We start from the raw sequence: 16,734 nt of genomic DNA on the forward strand, positions 1-16,734 counted from the left end.
ATTGACTTGGTCCTGTTAAGTTAACTATGTGCCACTTTTTGTAAGCCCTTCAAGGTTTTTTGATCTTTGCCAAGCCACTTAAACTAGATAATCTTTTTTAAAAAAAAAGATCTGTGGCAATCTTTTTGTTTTTTCAATTTTAGTCATCACAAAAGAAATGTTATAAATATTTTTGTACAATTAAGAATTTTTTTGTGGGGTAAAATGACGGGCATATTATAGAACAAATTATGCCTTTTTATTGTGTATCTACCTAGATGTGTGGACAATGAAATATTTGAGTTTGTATTTTAAAATTTTGTGTCAGATATAATTTTTTATTTTGATAAATGGCATATGCATCTTGTATTCAAAGATGTAAGGATTTCAGGATACCAATATTTGGAAATTAAATAGGCTTTTTCAACTTCTGCAATAAAATAGCTTTTGTGAATGAGGATTTATTGTTCAAGTAAGAGAATGATTTAATTTACATGTACATTTTAGTAATTTTTTTTGGTATATGTTTATTGGGATGCAGAATTTATTAAAAAGTTGGAAGGAATGACATAAGAGTGTTTCAAATAGTAGAGTGGTGCTCTGAAGAGTTTCTAGTTATATTTTGTTGGAATCTTTATAAGTTGTCAAGTCATTACAATTTCGAGACAATGATTATCTAATTTAGCATGGTTCAGGATGACTAATATAATCTTACAAGGAGATGTTATGGGCCAGAACTTGAAACAAGGCACTAAGTGAAACTGATAGAAACAATGCTTGTGTTCACAACTTTAGAGAGCTCATATAAGTAAGAAGCTTTTAGGGCCAGAGAGCACTCTGGGAGAAAACCCATAAACCCTCTCTCTGATATATAAGAAGAAAGCAGAGGTCCAATTAGGAGATTTCATCTGAATTAGATTGGCGAGGAGCATGTTGGGCCAACATGGAGTGCTCTGGGAGAGCCAGAAGCCTTCTTTCCGAGGCAAGAAAGATCCATTCCATCTTCCACCTTTGTGCTGGCTGGAGGCTGAAGGAAGCAAAGGCAAAGGACAAGCTACAAGAGCTCTTGGAACCAAGGAGAGACAGAAGCCTCTAAGAAAAATTAACCGGGCTTGGAAAGAGATAAGAAATTAAAGTTTGGATTTTAATCAGCTGGCTGCATTTGGAATGATTAGTGATCTGAACTGATACTAAGGCTGCCTCCAGAAAACCTCCCCAAGAAACCTGCTCTCAGAGAGAACTATTATTATATTAAAGAAGAAAAATACCACAATGTTTGTTTGTTTTGTTTTAAGACTTCAAGCAACTTTATGTATGATCAAGGTTGTTAGGTCCGGCTTAGTTTATCATCAATTTTTTATTCATTTTTTTTTGTAAAAGCAATTATTTTAAATATTTAATTTTTTTGGTTGGAACTTGATAGTGTGTAAATATCCATTTTTTTTGTTTGTTTTCCTTTTGGAACCAATCATAATGCGTATAATTTCAAATACGATCTCCTTGGTCCAATAAGAAACCCTAATAGGCCACAATTATTTCCTCTGGAAAAAGAGAGGCGTGGAAACTTTGGGACGGTTAGCGCGTGCCCAGTTTTTCAGCGGCGCGCTCCCTGGTAGCTTTGTAAAAAACCAATTGGAAAATGGCCGCCGTAGCAGTGATGAGCGAAATGGGAGGTGAAGAGGAGAGATTGTGAGTAGTACTTTGATTTTAGTTGAAAACTTGTTTGCATGAGAGGCGAAAGAATTGCTTGCTGAGAGTTTAATAGGGGATCTGGGAAGGGGTGCTGCATTCTTTCCGGCTTTTTGCCTCTCTAAAGAGGAATAGGCCTTTTCACGTTTTTACTTCTTTCGGGAAATTTCTTCTTTTCCCCCAATGTCATTTTAGGCCTTACCTGCTTGCGATTTAACGGAAGCTGTGATCTTTTTCTTTTAAACATCCACATCTTAACATACTACTAAATTCTTTTCCAAAAATAATTCCATTAACTTGGAACCCTTTCACACCGTCTCTGTTGTATGATTTTTCACTTGGTGCGTCACAGTAGTTTTTTCCCTCAGTTTAATCTGTGCTTCAGTTTTTTTACCTATACATCTGCGGCACTTTACTGCAGTCCCAATCCTGTATAAAAATAGTCACTCCTATAAAAATTAAAATTGTATTACTTCTGTGAATTTTTAAAAATTCTTTTGATTTCTAGCCAATTTGCCTGACCCAATTTATAAAAGGCTTATTAAAGATTCAGAATAGCTACTGACATCTGATGTCGTTAATATTTAATTGTTTTAAATGAGAAACATTTTTTTCTTTTAAAGAAATACTTTTGTTTTCAACAGGTAGCTGTAATGTAGGGTTGAGAGCAAAGCCAAAAGAAATTTAAATCGTGAACATAGTGCTTGTTTTACTAAGTTGAATTCAGATAAAAATTTAACCCTAAATCTCACATTTCTCTATTACATAGAATTACACTTTTCGAAAAAAGAATTAGAAAATCACAAATATAAGATGTTAGAAAAAATGTTAAACCCAGATTTATTTTCCAATTCTTGAAGTTCTGTCACTCAAAATTATAGTCACTTAAAATAATACAATTTTTTATGTGAGAAAAAGTCAGATTGCAATTTATCTCTTCCCTGCTTTTTCTAGTCAATTTTCATAATTTATTTTTTTTCCTAAGACTATTCATCAAATGTTTTTCAGTCTTTAAACAAATCTCTAAAGCAGTTAGTTCTGTAGACAAATGAAAAAAGCTTTATCATAAAACCATGTTAGTCTTCTTAATTCCACAAGTATAAATACATTCTCAGTTTTTGCCTTGAGAGTTGATTTAGTTGAACTATCAGCTCTTAATGAAATTAACAATTGAGACTGTTGTTGGAACTTTAAGAAACAACCAAGTATTAGAATGAATATATCACTACACTTACAATTAAGAAAATTTGAACATGTGGTATCTAGCTTTACTTCACTTTTACTTTTCTTAATTATAAAATTAGTATAACAACACCCAGCTCAAAAAAATATTTAGTACAGTGCCAGATACATAGCTATATATATTCTTATTCCCTAATCTTACTTAATTAAATATCACTTTTTACATTGATTACCTTAAATATTAATGTATAATATATACATATATAATATACATTATTATTTTTATTTGCTGTTTATACCAAATAGAACCGCCAGAATATCAAATAGTCAATATTAGTTTAAATGAAATCCATTTATTTATAAACCTATTTTGTAAAACAAAATCTTAAACGTAGCAAGTATTGCACTATATCCTTTTCAGAATTTTAGACTGATGGAAAAAAAAAACTGTCTTTTGAAAATACTTAATAGTTGTGTACAGATATCTTGAAAAACAACTGTTTCTTTTATATATCTGATGAGACGTTGAAATGTAATATATATTTTATATATTATATGAGTGTGTGTGTATACACATATATATGTTTAAAAAATACTTTTTGTGAAATTTATGAAAATATGTCAGAAATTGAAGTTATGTTAACTTTTCTTTCCTCCTTTTAACAATGGACAAAATTTCTTCTTCTGTCCTTTCATCTAGCACAAAATTAGAATTACAATTAGAATACAATTATTATTAGACAAGATCTTGACCGTTTCCTCTATATATTTCTCCTTTTCATATTCACTTTCATAATTTAAACTGATTTTTAAATACAGCATTATCCTCTTCTAAGCCATCCCTAATGATTAGTTTCTAACCTCTCTTTTTCCCCACAGTTTTATCTTCTTACCATCTGAAGAACTTAGCTATTGATATTTCTGAATCTTTTCTTTCATCTGCTTAGATCTGTGATAATATTGTTTCAGTTATAATCTCATTGCATATGCATGAGTAATTTTTTTCAGTATTTTCCTTTGTAAAACTTTCTGTTCCAACTTTTCCCCTTCTTCTCCCTCACTCCCTCCCCCAGATGGCAGGTAGATCCATACATGTTAAATATGTTTATAATATATGTATACATATCCACAGTTATTTTACTGCACAAGAAGAATTGGACTTGGAAATAAGGTGAAAATAACCTGAGAAGGAAATAAAAAGTGTGTGCTGACAAAAACAGAAGTATTGGAAATGCTGTGCGTGTGGAAAAGGAAATTGTGATGGAGGCTTTATACCCTCAACTACTTAGCAAGATACATGAAACATTGATCAATTCCTTCTATTATCTATTTAAAAGAATGAGTTTAGGATAAGGATAGAAAAATACATATCTGAAAAGTGATTCAATTAGATTAGATCACCGAAGTCTGGCTAACCATCATCTTGCTTGCTGAGAGAGTGTAGCAAAAAACTTTAGGATAAAATTGTTCATCTGTCATCTGGAAGATTCTGAAGAATAATAGTAATACTTTAGGCTTGGGGGGAGGACTAAATTTTTCTTAAAATGGAAAATTAAATCAACAAAGAATTTAAATTTTTGATAAAATTCAAGAAATTATTTTTGAAGAAATAGCTTATATTTATAAAGAGAAATAATTTAACTTTATGCCAATCTGATTTCCTCTTTTGATTAAGAGAATCTTAATTTAATATCAATGTACAGATAGGTTTTTAATTTTAATGCAATAATACATATTTGATAATTATGTTGATCATAATTCTTAATAAAACATACCTTGTTTGTATTTTTTTTGTATTATGTTTTGTATTGTTTACCCTATTGTAAATAGGGACCTTATGGAGGAGACAGGAACCAAAAGTAGAAAGAACACTAGTAATCTCTAGGATGAAGGACTAGTGGGCAGTTTAAAGATATAAATTATTCCTTTAGTTCTGCTTACTTACCCATGTATATTTTAGATTTCAATGAAAGCAACATTTTTTTTTTCTCATTCATTACAACTCTATGGCATTAACGCTTTTGATTATATTTTATTATAATTTTTTCAGCCATTCAAAGTTTAATAGTATGTCCTTAGTTTCCAGTTTTTTGCCCTCACAAAACATTTTCCCTTTTTTTGATTTCCTGGGAATATACTGGCTTAAAGTTAAGACATAGTTCCAAATTACTTTGAAGAATGTTAGGTTATTTCTGAATCTTTACTATCATTGTATGTCATTCCCTAAGTCTCCCAATTATTTTTTGGATCCATCCCAGGTCTGTATTTATTAGGTTAGCACTAGTAGCTTTTTCAAAATTTATTTTTATGTATTGCTGCCAATCACCAAATTAATAAGTAGAGAGTGTTACCTGAAGATTTTAACTCATAGAGTGCAGAAACAGTGCTCTTAATCTTAAATCTTAAGAGTAGGACAATTTCATCTTATAATAATAGCTAGAGTTTTGAATGTTTCTTGCATTTTAGTTTCTCTCTTATCATCAAGAGGCATAAGCTAAATTACATATGTGCATCTTAGACTACATTTGTGTATATCCTGTGGTTTTCTGCCAAATTAATGCAGTATTCTTGCAATGTTAAACTGTTTTTACATAGTAATGAAGAAATGAATTTATATTCTTCATGTAAAACATTTTGTACACTATCCATAAATCATGCTGAAAATTTATTTCTATTCTTTGCTTGATAAATGTAATTAGAATATGCTCCATTTTACATTATGATTCAAGTTAGTGAACTAGAATTCAAATTATAAAAAAAATTTCAAAATTAATACTAAAAGAATTTTTGTTGGTATTCACAAATTCACAGCCATAGAAATATTATATCCTTATTTTAGTGAAACCCCAAATCGCAAACCTCTTATTCCATAATTCATAAGTCTTGTTTTCTTTTAATTCTGTCTCTTGTATTTGTACTTTTCCCTTACCATATCTGATTTAGCTTAAGAATTGGTTTCTTTCCCTTCATTGAAGTTTTCTTTTGCAAATTCAGTTTTCTTATACAGTAACAATAATAAATTTTTTTTTTTTTTGATTAAAGTTGCCTTCAAAATTTATAGATTTCTTATAGGTGACTGTAATGCCGGAGAAACTGAGGCAGGAGAGAGATTAGAGAGTTTTAATATTTTTATTAATGGGAGAGTAAGATTGACTGGACAGGACTCTCGTCTCAGATTATCCAGTCAGGCAGAGATAAGTATACTGGGACCAAGGAATCCATATTGGTCCCTGGGCTGGAGGAGTCCAGCGTACAATTGCCAGCCGCCATACTCCAGCAATGAATAGAGAAACCCCAACTTCTTAAATACCTTTTTGGAGACAAAGAAGAGAAAGGGAGGGAAAGTTTTTATAAGGGAGAGAAGCCATAAAACTCTTAAAAAATCCAGAGACAAAGAAGTAAAGATATCGTTGGTTAATCTTGGAATATTCTAAAGGAATATTGTAAATCCTTGAGGACACAAAACAGTCAGGAATCTACTCTCTTATCTTGCTAATTTATAAGAGATTGAGACAGAACAGTTAAGGAAACTGAGTCAGGACAGTTAAAGAGAACTGTGGCATAACATTCCACACTCTTTCTCCTAAATATTCAAATCTTTGAATCTTAGCACCTTCCTCTAGGTATCCAGGAGGTCTTTGACCCACCCTATGTAAAGCAAACGAGCAAAAATAAAACTAGAAAAAATGTAAGAACTCATATGGCAAGAGCAAGTCTCTCTCTGATAACCCCAGAGTTAGCAGCTGTACAAAGGCTCCCTTGTTGCAAGCATGTCAGGCCCTCTACAGTTCTGGAGCATCACCTCAGCCAGAGAATCCAGTTTGAGATGGACAGTTAGATCTGTGGTCATTTGTACACTTAACTCAGTCTCTGCTTACAGAGCAGCAGGGCCAAAGCTCAAGCCCATTCAGAGGAGCAGATCTCTCTAGGGGAGAAGGGTGAGGCTGTAGTAGCTCCACCCGTCCCCACCCAGAGAAACAGGGCTGCTATTAGAATACAGATTTCTGAGCAGATTATGCACAGTTAGACCATCAAGGCAGGCAAACCCAAACTTTTTAGGCCTCATGCCAAACTTCAGGTCCTTTGAAATGCTGAAATACTTAATAAACTGGGGTTACAGGAATGGAAAAACAGATCAGAGAGACTGCCAGTGTCATGACAGGTGTCTGATTTCTAAAACTTTTCTAAAATAATCCCAAAAACTGAGTCTGCCAGGGAAATTTTAACAAAATAAGGGATTCCAGAGCTAAAACATCCAAATTCAATCTGAACTAGTGATAGGGGGTGGGGCAAAAGTGCTTAAGGCAAAGTGAATAGGAGCTAGGGGTTCCCATTCTTTCAGGTATTTTGAAAAAAATATACCAGTTTCCCCAATGTTCTCTCTCTTCCTCCCTTTTTTTTTCATGGAAAGGAATTATCCATTCCCCATATAGAAATCATTCCCCATATAAATTCCAAGAGCAAATCAAAATCCCTATACATAATAGACTAATTCTATAACATTTCCTTAAAAGCCCTCAAACATAACAGCAATAATTACACAGTTTTAACAAATCCCATCCCAAGTCTTAAGCACACAGTAATAGATGATCCAGGCAAGATTTAACAGTCAGTCATCAACCATTCCCAAAGTCTCTTATATCAGTCCAAACTACACTCGATGCAGGGTCTAATCCATGGTCTCATGTACAAACTGCTGCTTCAGGCTGTGAAGTGATAGGAGGCTCTCATTCCATGCAGAGTGGGTGTGTGCCGTGGTGACAATCAAAGCTGATCCAGGTTCCAGAAGCAAGCCAATAGCTGTAATTTGACCAAAATCTAGAACAAAAACACAAATCTAACACATAAAGATTAGATCAGTCTCAGATAGAAAGATTCAGTTCATCATATTGCTGCAAAACATGAGGAGGCCAAAATAAATTGGCCAGTAGTTTCCTATGTGAAAAGATGAGTTTGCTTTACAGGCCAAGCAAATGGGTGCAGTCTTACAGACCCCTGTTAATTGTCCACTTATCATGTAGAAACCTTAAAGGAACAAAACACCAATATCCAGTAACAGACAGATGATTAGGCGAAATACTTAGTTGCCCAAGCATTTAGGATACAATGATTACATATGACCAGACTGAAAATAGAAAGGCATAACATAATTGAATTGCATTAACAGTTCTATTGACCATTGCTCTGATCAGAGAGATCAGTTACAGAAGGAAAAATGCAAGAACATAACTATAACATAACATAAGCAGTTGAGTTTTAACAGCTTATCAATTGTCCCAGTAACTGTCAGAGGGTGGAGCTTTAAAACTCCCAAATAGCATTAACTAACTCTAAACCCAAGAAATTTTCCCCCAATAACAAATTCCATTAATCAAATTTCTGATAAATCTTAAAGAGTTATCATAACCTTACAGTAATAACAGAAAGAAATTTCACCTCAGTAAGTTCACAACTTAGAACAATGATCATATCAATGTAGATGTTACATGAGTGAACATTATACATACAAATCAGTTTGCTTTTAAAATACCCAATACCTAGAAAAATATCCCAAATTGCATATTGTCCATAACAAACATTTTCAGAAGGACAAAGAAAAATTGCATATTGTCCATAACAAACATTTTCAAAAGGACAAAGAAAAAAAACTTATGTTCAGAGGCCTTTTAAATAACCTCAGGATGACCCAATACAATCAATTTAAACTTATACAAAAGACCCAATTCCACATAAAAGAATTCAAGAAGTTTCTTAAAATAGCAATTAAACTTTTAGAAATATTCGTACCAATGTATGGATCACATTTATGACCATATCTCTTAAGAAAATATTTGTATCAAGAAACAAATATTCAATCAATTAACCTAAAAGTAAGCATGCCCTTAAAAATCACAGTTTGTTGAACTGGCCGTAATCAGTTAAGAAAAAAACAGCAGGAACATACTCAGGCGGGGTGAGGGGAGGAGAGGATTCCATAAGGCCACCCTTCCCCCACTCCTGCCCCCTAGGAAAAAAACTTCCCTCAGGTTCCCCACTCAATTTCCTACATTGGGATCCTTTTCAAGATTTAACCCATCAGTTTCCCAGTATCAGGTTTCTTCCCAAATCCACCCATTTCCAACTTTCTCTTTTCCCCTGACTACATACTTAAACAATCTTCTTAAGGAACTTTCCTAGCAGATGCTCCTTTGGTAAATTAGCAGAAGGCAGTGGGGGTGGGTGGCTCCCTCCCCCACCTCTTCACCTACTCCCAAAAGTCTTTCGCCTTCCTAACACCATGCAAACCTCTAATTTCCCCTACAAATCAGTCCTTCCTAAATCACCTGCATTCCTCTTTCCTTTTCCCTTCAAAAACCTGTAAGATTCACACTATAGTGAATAGCCCAAACCTCCACAAAACCCACACATGTCCAGCAGAGCTGGATTTAAAGTATAACTTATGTTAATAGCTCAATATATTTCAGAAGGTAACAAACTGAATCAAACTAATACAGCTGTTTTTAAAAGTTTTTTTTTCTTTTCTACCACATTTCTTCTAACAGTTATTAGTATCTTATCTCCAGAGCTTTTTATTGCCCAGGCCAGGCTAAACTTGAATTTTATTGCTCTTTACTCTAGTAGGCTTTTCCTTAAAAAAAATTTAAAATCACAAGCAAATTTTCCTTAATCATTGTTCTTAAAACTTAACAAAGCTCTTAAATCAGCAAACAGACTAGGGGCTGTTTGCAAGACCTCCACCCCCAGAGAGAGGTTTCTTTCACCTTGAATTCCCTTTTCCCATTCCAAAATCCAAAGTTTCTGTGAACTTCCAAGCCCATTTAGTGCTTTTCTCTGCCTTCACAGAGAATGCCTAGATATTCCATTCAAACTTCTTTCCTTTAAATGTTAGCACACTGCTCTTCTATATATATATTTTAACTTTCCGAACTTTCAAATCCCTTTCAATTTTTTTTCTTTTCCTTTTTTTTCTTCCTTTCTCTCCCTTTTCTCCCTTTTTCTCACAGGCTGCTGCAGTCAGCCAGAGATAGAGAGAGAGAAAGATTTTTCAAACTTCTTGATATTTTTCTAAGCCTGCAACAGAGAGACTGAATCCTTATCTCTTACAAACTTGCTAACTTTTACCACAGACATTACACAGACACACGTGGAGCTCCATTTTACTAAACACAGTTGCAACGTTGGTCTTAAAAATTTTCACCCAACAAAACAGATAAATCACACAGAACATAGAACACACATCACACAGACTACACAGTTACAACATTAAACAAACATATAATACCCAGAGGATATTTTCCAGCGTCCCAGAAAATACCCGTCTCAGAATTTTTAAACCCGTTGGTATTTATTCTGAGACCACAGGTTGCTAGCAACAGACCAGAACAGAACCAGAATAACCAGAACCAGATGGTACCCCAAAAGATACCCAGACAGACTTACTCTCCCGAATTCCGAATCAAATGCCGAATCGATTTAGTTGTCCGCTGTAGGCCGGACTGAGGCTGAAGAACTGCTTCCTTTTCCTAGGAGGCTCTGGGGTTATAACGCCAGAGTGCTGGTCTTTTCTCAAGGAACAGACCCAGGTCCTGAGCCCCCCTCAGGCCTAGGTGGAGACCGAGAGGTCTCTAATCTCTAATCCACTTCTCAGTTTCTATTATCTCGGTGGAACCTCCAAATTGTAATGCCGGAGAAACTGAGGCAGGAGAGAGAGAGTAGAGAGTTTTAATATTTTTATTAATGGGAGAGTAAGATTGACTGGACAGGACTCTCGTCTCAGATTATCCAGTCAGACAGAGATAAGTATATTGGGACCAAGGAATCCATATTGGTCTCTGGGCTGGAGGACCCAAAGAATCCAGCGTCCAGCATACAGCTGCCAGATGCCATTCTCCAGCAATGAATGGAGGAACCCCAACTTCTTAAATACCTTTTTGGAGACAAAGAAGAGAAAGGGAGGGAAAGTTTTTATCAGGGAGGGGAAGCCATAAAACTCTAAAAAATCCAGAGACAAAGAAGTAAAGATATCGTGGGTTATCTTGGAATATTCTAAAGGAATATTGCAAATCCTTGAGGACACAAAACAGTCAGGAATCTACTCTCTTATCTTGCTAATTTATAAGAGATTGAGACAGAACAGTTAAGGAAACTGAGACAGGGAAACTGAGTCAGGACAGTTAAAGAGAACTGTGGCATAACATGACTATTTCTCATTTCATTGCTTGTTTAAATTGTCTAAATCATTTCCAAAAGAAACACAAATAATTAGGTAAAACAGTTAAATAAAATGAAATTTTGCTTGTTGGGAGTCATTGGCTTTCTGATTTAAAAAATATTTTGCCCAAAATAGAGCTTTTTGGATTTTTCCCTGATATGATTTTCAAAAATTCTCATAATTTTCATTGAAATTGCGCTTTTTTTCTTTAACTAAAACTATGTCGTTCTAGGGAAGAGTTGGGGGGAGACTGTGTAAAAAAAGTGCTGCAGGTAGCATACCTTCCAAATTTGTGAGGATATTTAAATGTATAATTTAAAAATTTCTTTTTAAGTTTACAAACTATTAATGTAAACATGTTTAGTAATTACTCCCAGTTGGTTATTACTATAATGTGTACATATTTATTTTCAGAATTTAATTAACAAGACTGAAGATAATATGTGAAGTAGATCTGACTTGCAGCAATTTAATTTCAAATCTCAATCACAAAATTTCTTTGAAAAGATACTGATTAGCTGTTTCTTTTTGCAGCCCATTTTTTTCTTGCCCATGGTCACACAGTAAATGACTGAGGTTACTTCTAAATTTTATTCACTTGCATCATTGAGCTAAATCTAATTTAGGTAATCTATGTGCATGCTGTAGGGATTTTGGTAGCATTTGACCTTGAAATGACTTTCTTGGTCACATCTGAAATGTTGTGATAAAATTTACCCAATGGATCCCTTGATTATATACTGCTACAGATTTTAATTTTGGAGAACAAATTGATCTGTATGAAAAGTTAGAAAGCCCAGTCACTTTCCATAACATAGCTAATGTGACTACATAAGCATCATAGAAAACTGGAATTTTACAGAGCAGGAGGGAAACATAAAAGATGGAAACAAGAAGTCTTGGCTAAGATAAGGACAACTGATAGTTAGTATGACCTGTCACTCATTTCTCAGTCTTCAGTTTAAAGCTATAATGACCTTCAGACTGATAGGAAAAATGGGAAGCTCAACAGAGAGTCTAAGGAACACATCTTCTTATCATGTTAATGATAAGAAGTCTGGAGGAGTCTGCCATATCCTTCTTCAATTTACTTATAAATAAGTAAACTGAGGCAAAATATATTGTCATGTGTAATAAATGTTGGAGCTCAGATTTGAATTTAGGTCCTCCTGACCTGCTAACATCTTGATTATAGCCCAGTGCTTTATCTGACTGTCATCTAGATGCCTCAATTTCATTGTTCTTATTTTTATTGATTTTATTGAGTATATTAGGATAAGAAAGCAGTATTTGGAGGCTCCCAACTAACTGTTTTCTTTTTTATAGGTTTCTTAAAAAAACAAAATCACTCGTTCCTTTTTTGATGTGACATGTGACTCCCCAAAGGAGATTTTGCCATCTTGCTTCTTCTGTAAATCAACTCCATCAGGATTCCATGGTAGCTGTGATGTTAGGGCTCAGGTAAGTAGCATTTTTGCTTCTCTTTTTCTCTTTTTTCCTCCTTACTCTTTCCTTTTATTAAAATTTTCTGTATGTTAGTGCAGGTGAAATTTCTTTTGAAAACTTTTGGATGATCTTAATATTTGACATGCCAGAAATAGTAGAAATAATCAGTTTTTCTACATATCAAAATGATTTTATAAGGCACAAATCTGAACATTTCCTATATCATGATTATTTCTAGAATGAAATGTAAAGTCTTTTAAAAAAATCTTTTACACACTTGCCTCAGAGTGCTATTTTGGTCTTTTTTATTCTTTATTCATTTTCTTTTTTTGACTATGATTCTGAATACGATAGTCCATCACTTATTCACTTCTTCCTTTTATAATTCATAATTTTTTTCAATACTCAGATCAAATTACAACTTTTTCTGCAAATTGTGTTTTTTGTATGTGAAAATGTATGTGTTTTTCTAGGTAATTTTGAAAAACTATATGTTAATAAAGAAATACAGTTTACAGAATTAGCTACTGTTTTTCAAGACAGAACTCCAGGGTTAATTTTCTATTTTCACACAAAATTAAAAAGTATTTATTATAATGCTTTTCCTCTGCTCTCTTCCATTGAACTGGGGGGAATCAAATCATAGAAAATGTTTCAGCTGCAAGAACTTAGCAACAAGAAAACAAATGATTAGATCTCAAATCTTCATATCTATTGCCAGGACCAACGGATATGATGCAAAGCCTTTCCCATGGTTTCAACACCGAAAGGAGCTATTGTCACTGCAGGGGAGTGACATCCCAGAAAAGATGCCTGAGAATGCTGGGCTGAAAGCATTTCTATTCCCCAGATTCTTGGGCTCAGGGTCCTGGTCATTTCCAAGCAGGGTCTGATAGTGGTAATTTGTCTCATCTGTCTTTGTTTCTCTCTCTAATCTCTATCCCCTCTCTGTCAGTTATAGCTTAAATATTTTTTCCTTATGAAATTTTTCTTGATCAGTCTTCCTACCAGAAATACTTTGAGAGGAAAAATGTTTAACTACTTTGCATATATGTATATTTTCGCTTTAGATTTTTGTGTGTATGTATGCTATTTATATGTATTTACATATTGTCATATAGGGCAGTTATGTGGCACAATGTAGAAGTATTCCTTCAATCAGGAACATTCAGATCACATCTCAGGCATTTCCTAGTTATGTGATTCTAGACAAATCATTTAATCTTATTTGCCTCAGTTTCCTCATCTGTTTAATGAGTTAGAGATGTAAATGTCAAATAACTTCCGTAATGCTGGCAAGAAAACCACAAATGGGTTCACAAAGAACTGGACAAAATCAAAAAAAGGCTAAACAACCATCACTACAAATATGTGTGTTTGTTTGTCTGTGTGTATTTGTTTATGAATTTTATTTGTATCCATCCTTTTGTCTTTATTCAAACCGCCATTAGAATGAGTAGGAATTGTTTGAGGTTTTTTTGGTACTTTTATTCCTAATGTGTAGTATAGTACTTCACACATATAAGCCATTTAATAAATGTTTGTTAGATGTTTGATTTATAATATAATAGATCTAATTGCTTACTGTCTTAGGGAATGGGGATAGTTAGGAAAAGGATAAAAAGATAGAACTGAATTTAGAATTAAAAACTTTAAAAAAAATTTTCAACATATAATTGGGGGAAAGATTTATACATTACTTTTTTTTTTTTTTTTTGCCTGAGGCAATTGGGGTTAAGTAACTTAACTAGGGTCAGAGTCAAGGGCAAGAGTCTAAGGTCAAATTTGAACTCAGGTCTTCCTGACTTTAGGATTGGTGTTCTATCCACTGCCCTACTTTGTTGCCCCTATACAGTAAATTTTTAAAAAATCAAAATATATTATAAATACTTTATCAAAGAATAAAAATAGTAGCTGCCTCATGTAAGAAAACCTGAATTTAATTCCAACCTCAGACACTTAAACATCATTTAACCTCTTCTATAAAATAGGGATACAATTCAGTAATTCCATTTGTCTCTTAGGATCTCTCAAGTAAGATAAAACTTTTTTTTTTTTTCAAATAAGATTATTTTTAAAAGCACTTAGGACAGTGCCTGGCACATTGGAGGTGTTACGTAAATATGAATATGTACTATGTATTAGTACATAAATAAATGCAACTCTTCATATTATTTATATATTATTTTAACATTTTAATGTATAAATTATTCTTGTTTTGCTCCTTTTTTTTCTACTATTTCATACAAAATTTTACTAAAATCTTTTAAATCATCTTTAATCATTTCCCATTACAAAATAGGATTCTTTTTAAATTCACATGCTAAAAAACTTTCTATTTTATTCAGTTGATGAGCAATCCATTTATTTCTAATCAATTTTTTATGTTTTAGAAATCAGAACTTTGTTATAGAAATTTGCTGTATTTATTTTAAAATGCATGGTGTGTATATATGTATGCAAAGGCTATATCATACACTCACATATTTGCCAGACATTATGTTAAGCACTTTTCAATTATGCCATTTGATGAACCACTCTGGGAGTTAGATATTTTTATCTTTTCCATTCTTTTATATTTATAATTTATATTCATTTTATATTTGTAGTATTTTTTGGTATGTATTACAAGATATTGATCTAAACCTAATTTTTGTCAGGGTGCTTTTTCTGTGCACTGCAGAGATTTTTTGTTTCAAGCATAAAAAAGGTCATATTACTTGGGATTTATGAGATGTTAAATTTTTGCATCTTGTCAATGCTGTTTTACACATTTTGTATCTTTAAATACTCTGTATTGATCACTAATCAAGATAGATTGAATGAAAAGATTTGTTAGATTAAATTCCAAACATTATTTTGAGTGGAGTGGAAACACAATGAAAAAAGGCACTTTGATCCTTCCCTCAAGTTTATATTTTTTAATTAATTTTTTTTGAATTAATAAAAATTATTTACCTTTCTACCATTTCCCTACTTTATTAATTTTTTTAAAGAAAAAACATCAGTTGTTTGCTTTCCTTTGTTCTCTATTCTCTTCTGCACCTACTTTTCTTTTTTTAGTCAGTAAAATTTTTTTCCCACTCAATTTTGTTCATTTCTTTGCTGTCAGGATTTTTATTTTGCTCTTTAATTGAGTTTTTAAAATGTATTTTCTGGTTTTTCAGTTGAGTGTTCTATTCAGATGTTCTCTTCTTTGATCATTTTTAAAAGTGTTTTTAAGAAAAAATTTCTGATAAGGACTTTTTCCTACAATCTTAAATTTTTTTTATCTTAATGAAATTTCCCATTGTTTTTCTGATTTGTTCTTTGATTTTGATCAGTTTTTTGAGATTGCTTTGTAATTTTTAATTACTACATTATCCTTTCCCAATATCCTTTAATATGTCATTTTTATTAATCAAATTACATCATTATGTTTGTTTTCTAAAATTTTTTAAAAGAGAGACTTTTTGTTATTTGTTAGATTTATCTAGCTTTGAAAGTATTATTTTGACAGTTCTTTTTATCTTTTTCTTTCTGTAAATTGTTTAGTTTAACCTTTAAGTATTTAATTGGGTATACTATAAAACAGCATATTTGTTAAATATTTAAAATGATTTAGTCTGATGAGGTAGTCAAAATGTAATTTCTCTGCTTATCATTGCCATTGACTTGTTTTAGTTTCATTGACTATTTTGACTGTTTCATTTTTTGAGATTATGATTGTATCCCTTCTCTTTAAAAAAAAAATTCAGCTAAAGCAAAGTAGATTTTGTTCTATTTTCATAGAAGAAAATATATGTATACACTAATGACCAAGAGGTATTTTGAACAGAGTTTTGTGGACTTCAAAAGCCACCTAGTTAGAGCTACTCCAGGGAGTCAGTCTTTTTTCTTTTTCTTTTATGTCTATAATGGACAATTTTGGAAGTTTAATGAAGTTACCTTATTAAAAATAGGTATAAATATATGTAGTAAGAGAGGATTATGAAGAAAAGCAATTAATTATATCTAAATAAAATTATCAAAATAAAATCAACAAAATTTTAGTTTAAGTTAAGGATTCCTGCCATGAATTGATTTTAATATTTGGATGAAGTTTCATAATTACCTTTCTAATCTTTTAGTCAGACTTTTCTTGACAGAAGTTAAACTTGTTAAAGGAACAAATAAATTTTTTTTGAAAATAGTATATTCAATGATATTTAATCAATGATTTTCTTGATACTAGCAATAGGTTGCAC

At 32.6% G+C, this 16,734-nt stretch overlaps 1 protein-coding gene across 1 annotated transcript in view; it reads left to right on the forward strand.

Moving 5' to 3' along the window:
• The first annotated feature begins 1,557 nt into the window (after window positions 1–1,557).
• Window positions 1,558–16,734, forward strand: part of LOC127542338 (methyl-CpG-binding protein 2-like) — a 40,068-nt gene continuing 24,891 nt past the window's right edge. Inside the window, exons 1-2 of the mRNA XM_051967826.1 lie at window positions 1,558–1,668; window positions 12,389–12,523. Coding sequence (XP_051823786.1) covers window positions 12,498–12,523 — 26 coding nt within the window. The 5' untranslated portion in view covers window positions 1,558–1,668; window positions 12,389–12,497. The remainder of the gene's footprint in view (window positions 1,669–12,388; window positions 12,524–16,734) is intronic.

The sequence above is a fragment of the Antechinus flavipes genome, chromosome X (assembly GCF_016432865.1).
Source record: "Antechinus flavipes isolate AdamAnt ecotype Samford, QLD, Australia chromosome X, AdamAnt_v2, whole genome shotgun sequence".
Taxonomy (NCBI): Eukaryota; Metazoa; Chordata; class Mammalia; order Dasyuromorphia; family Dasyuridae; genus Antechinus; species Antechinus flavipes.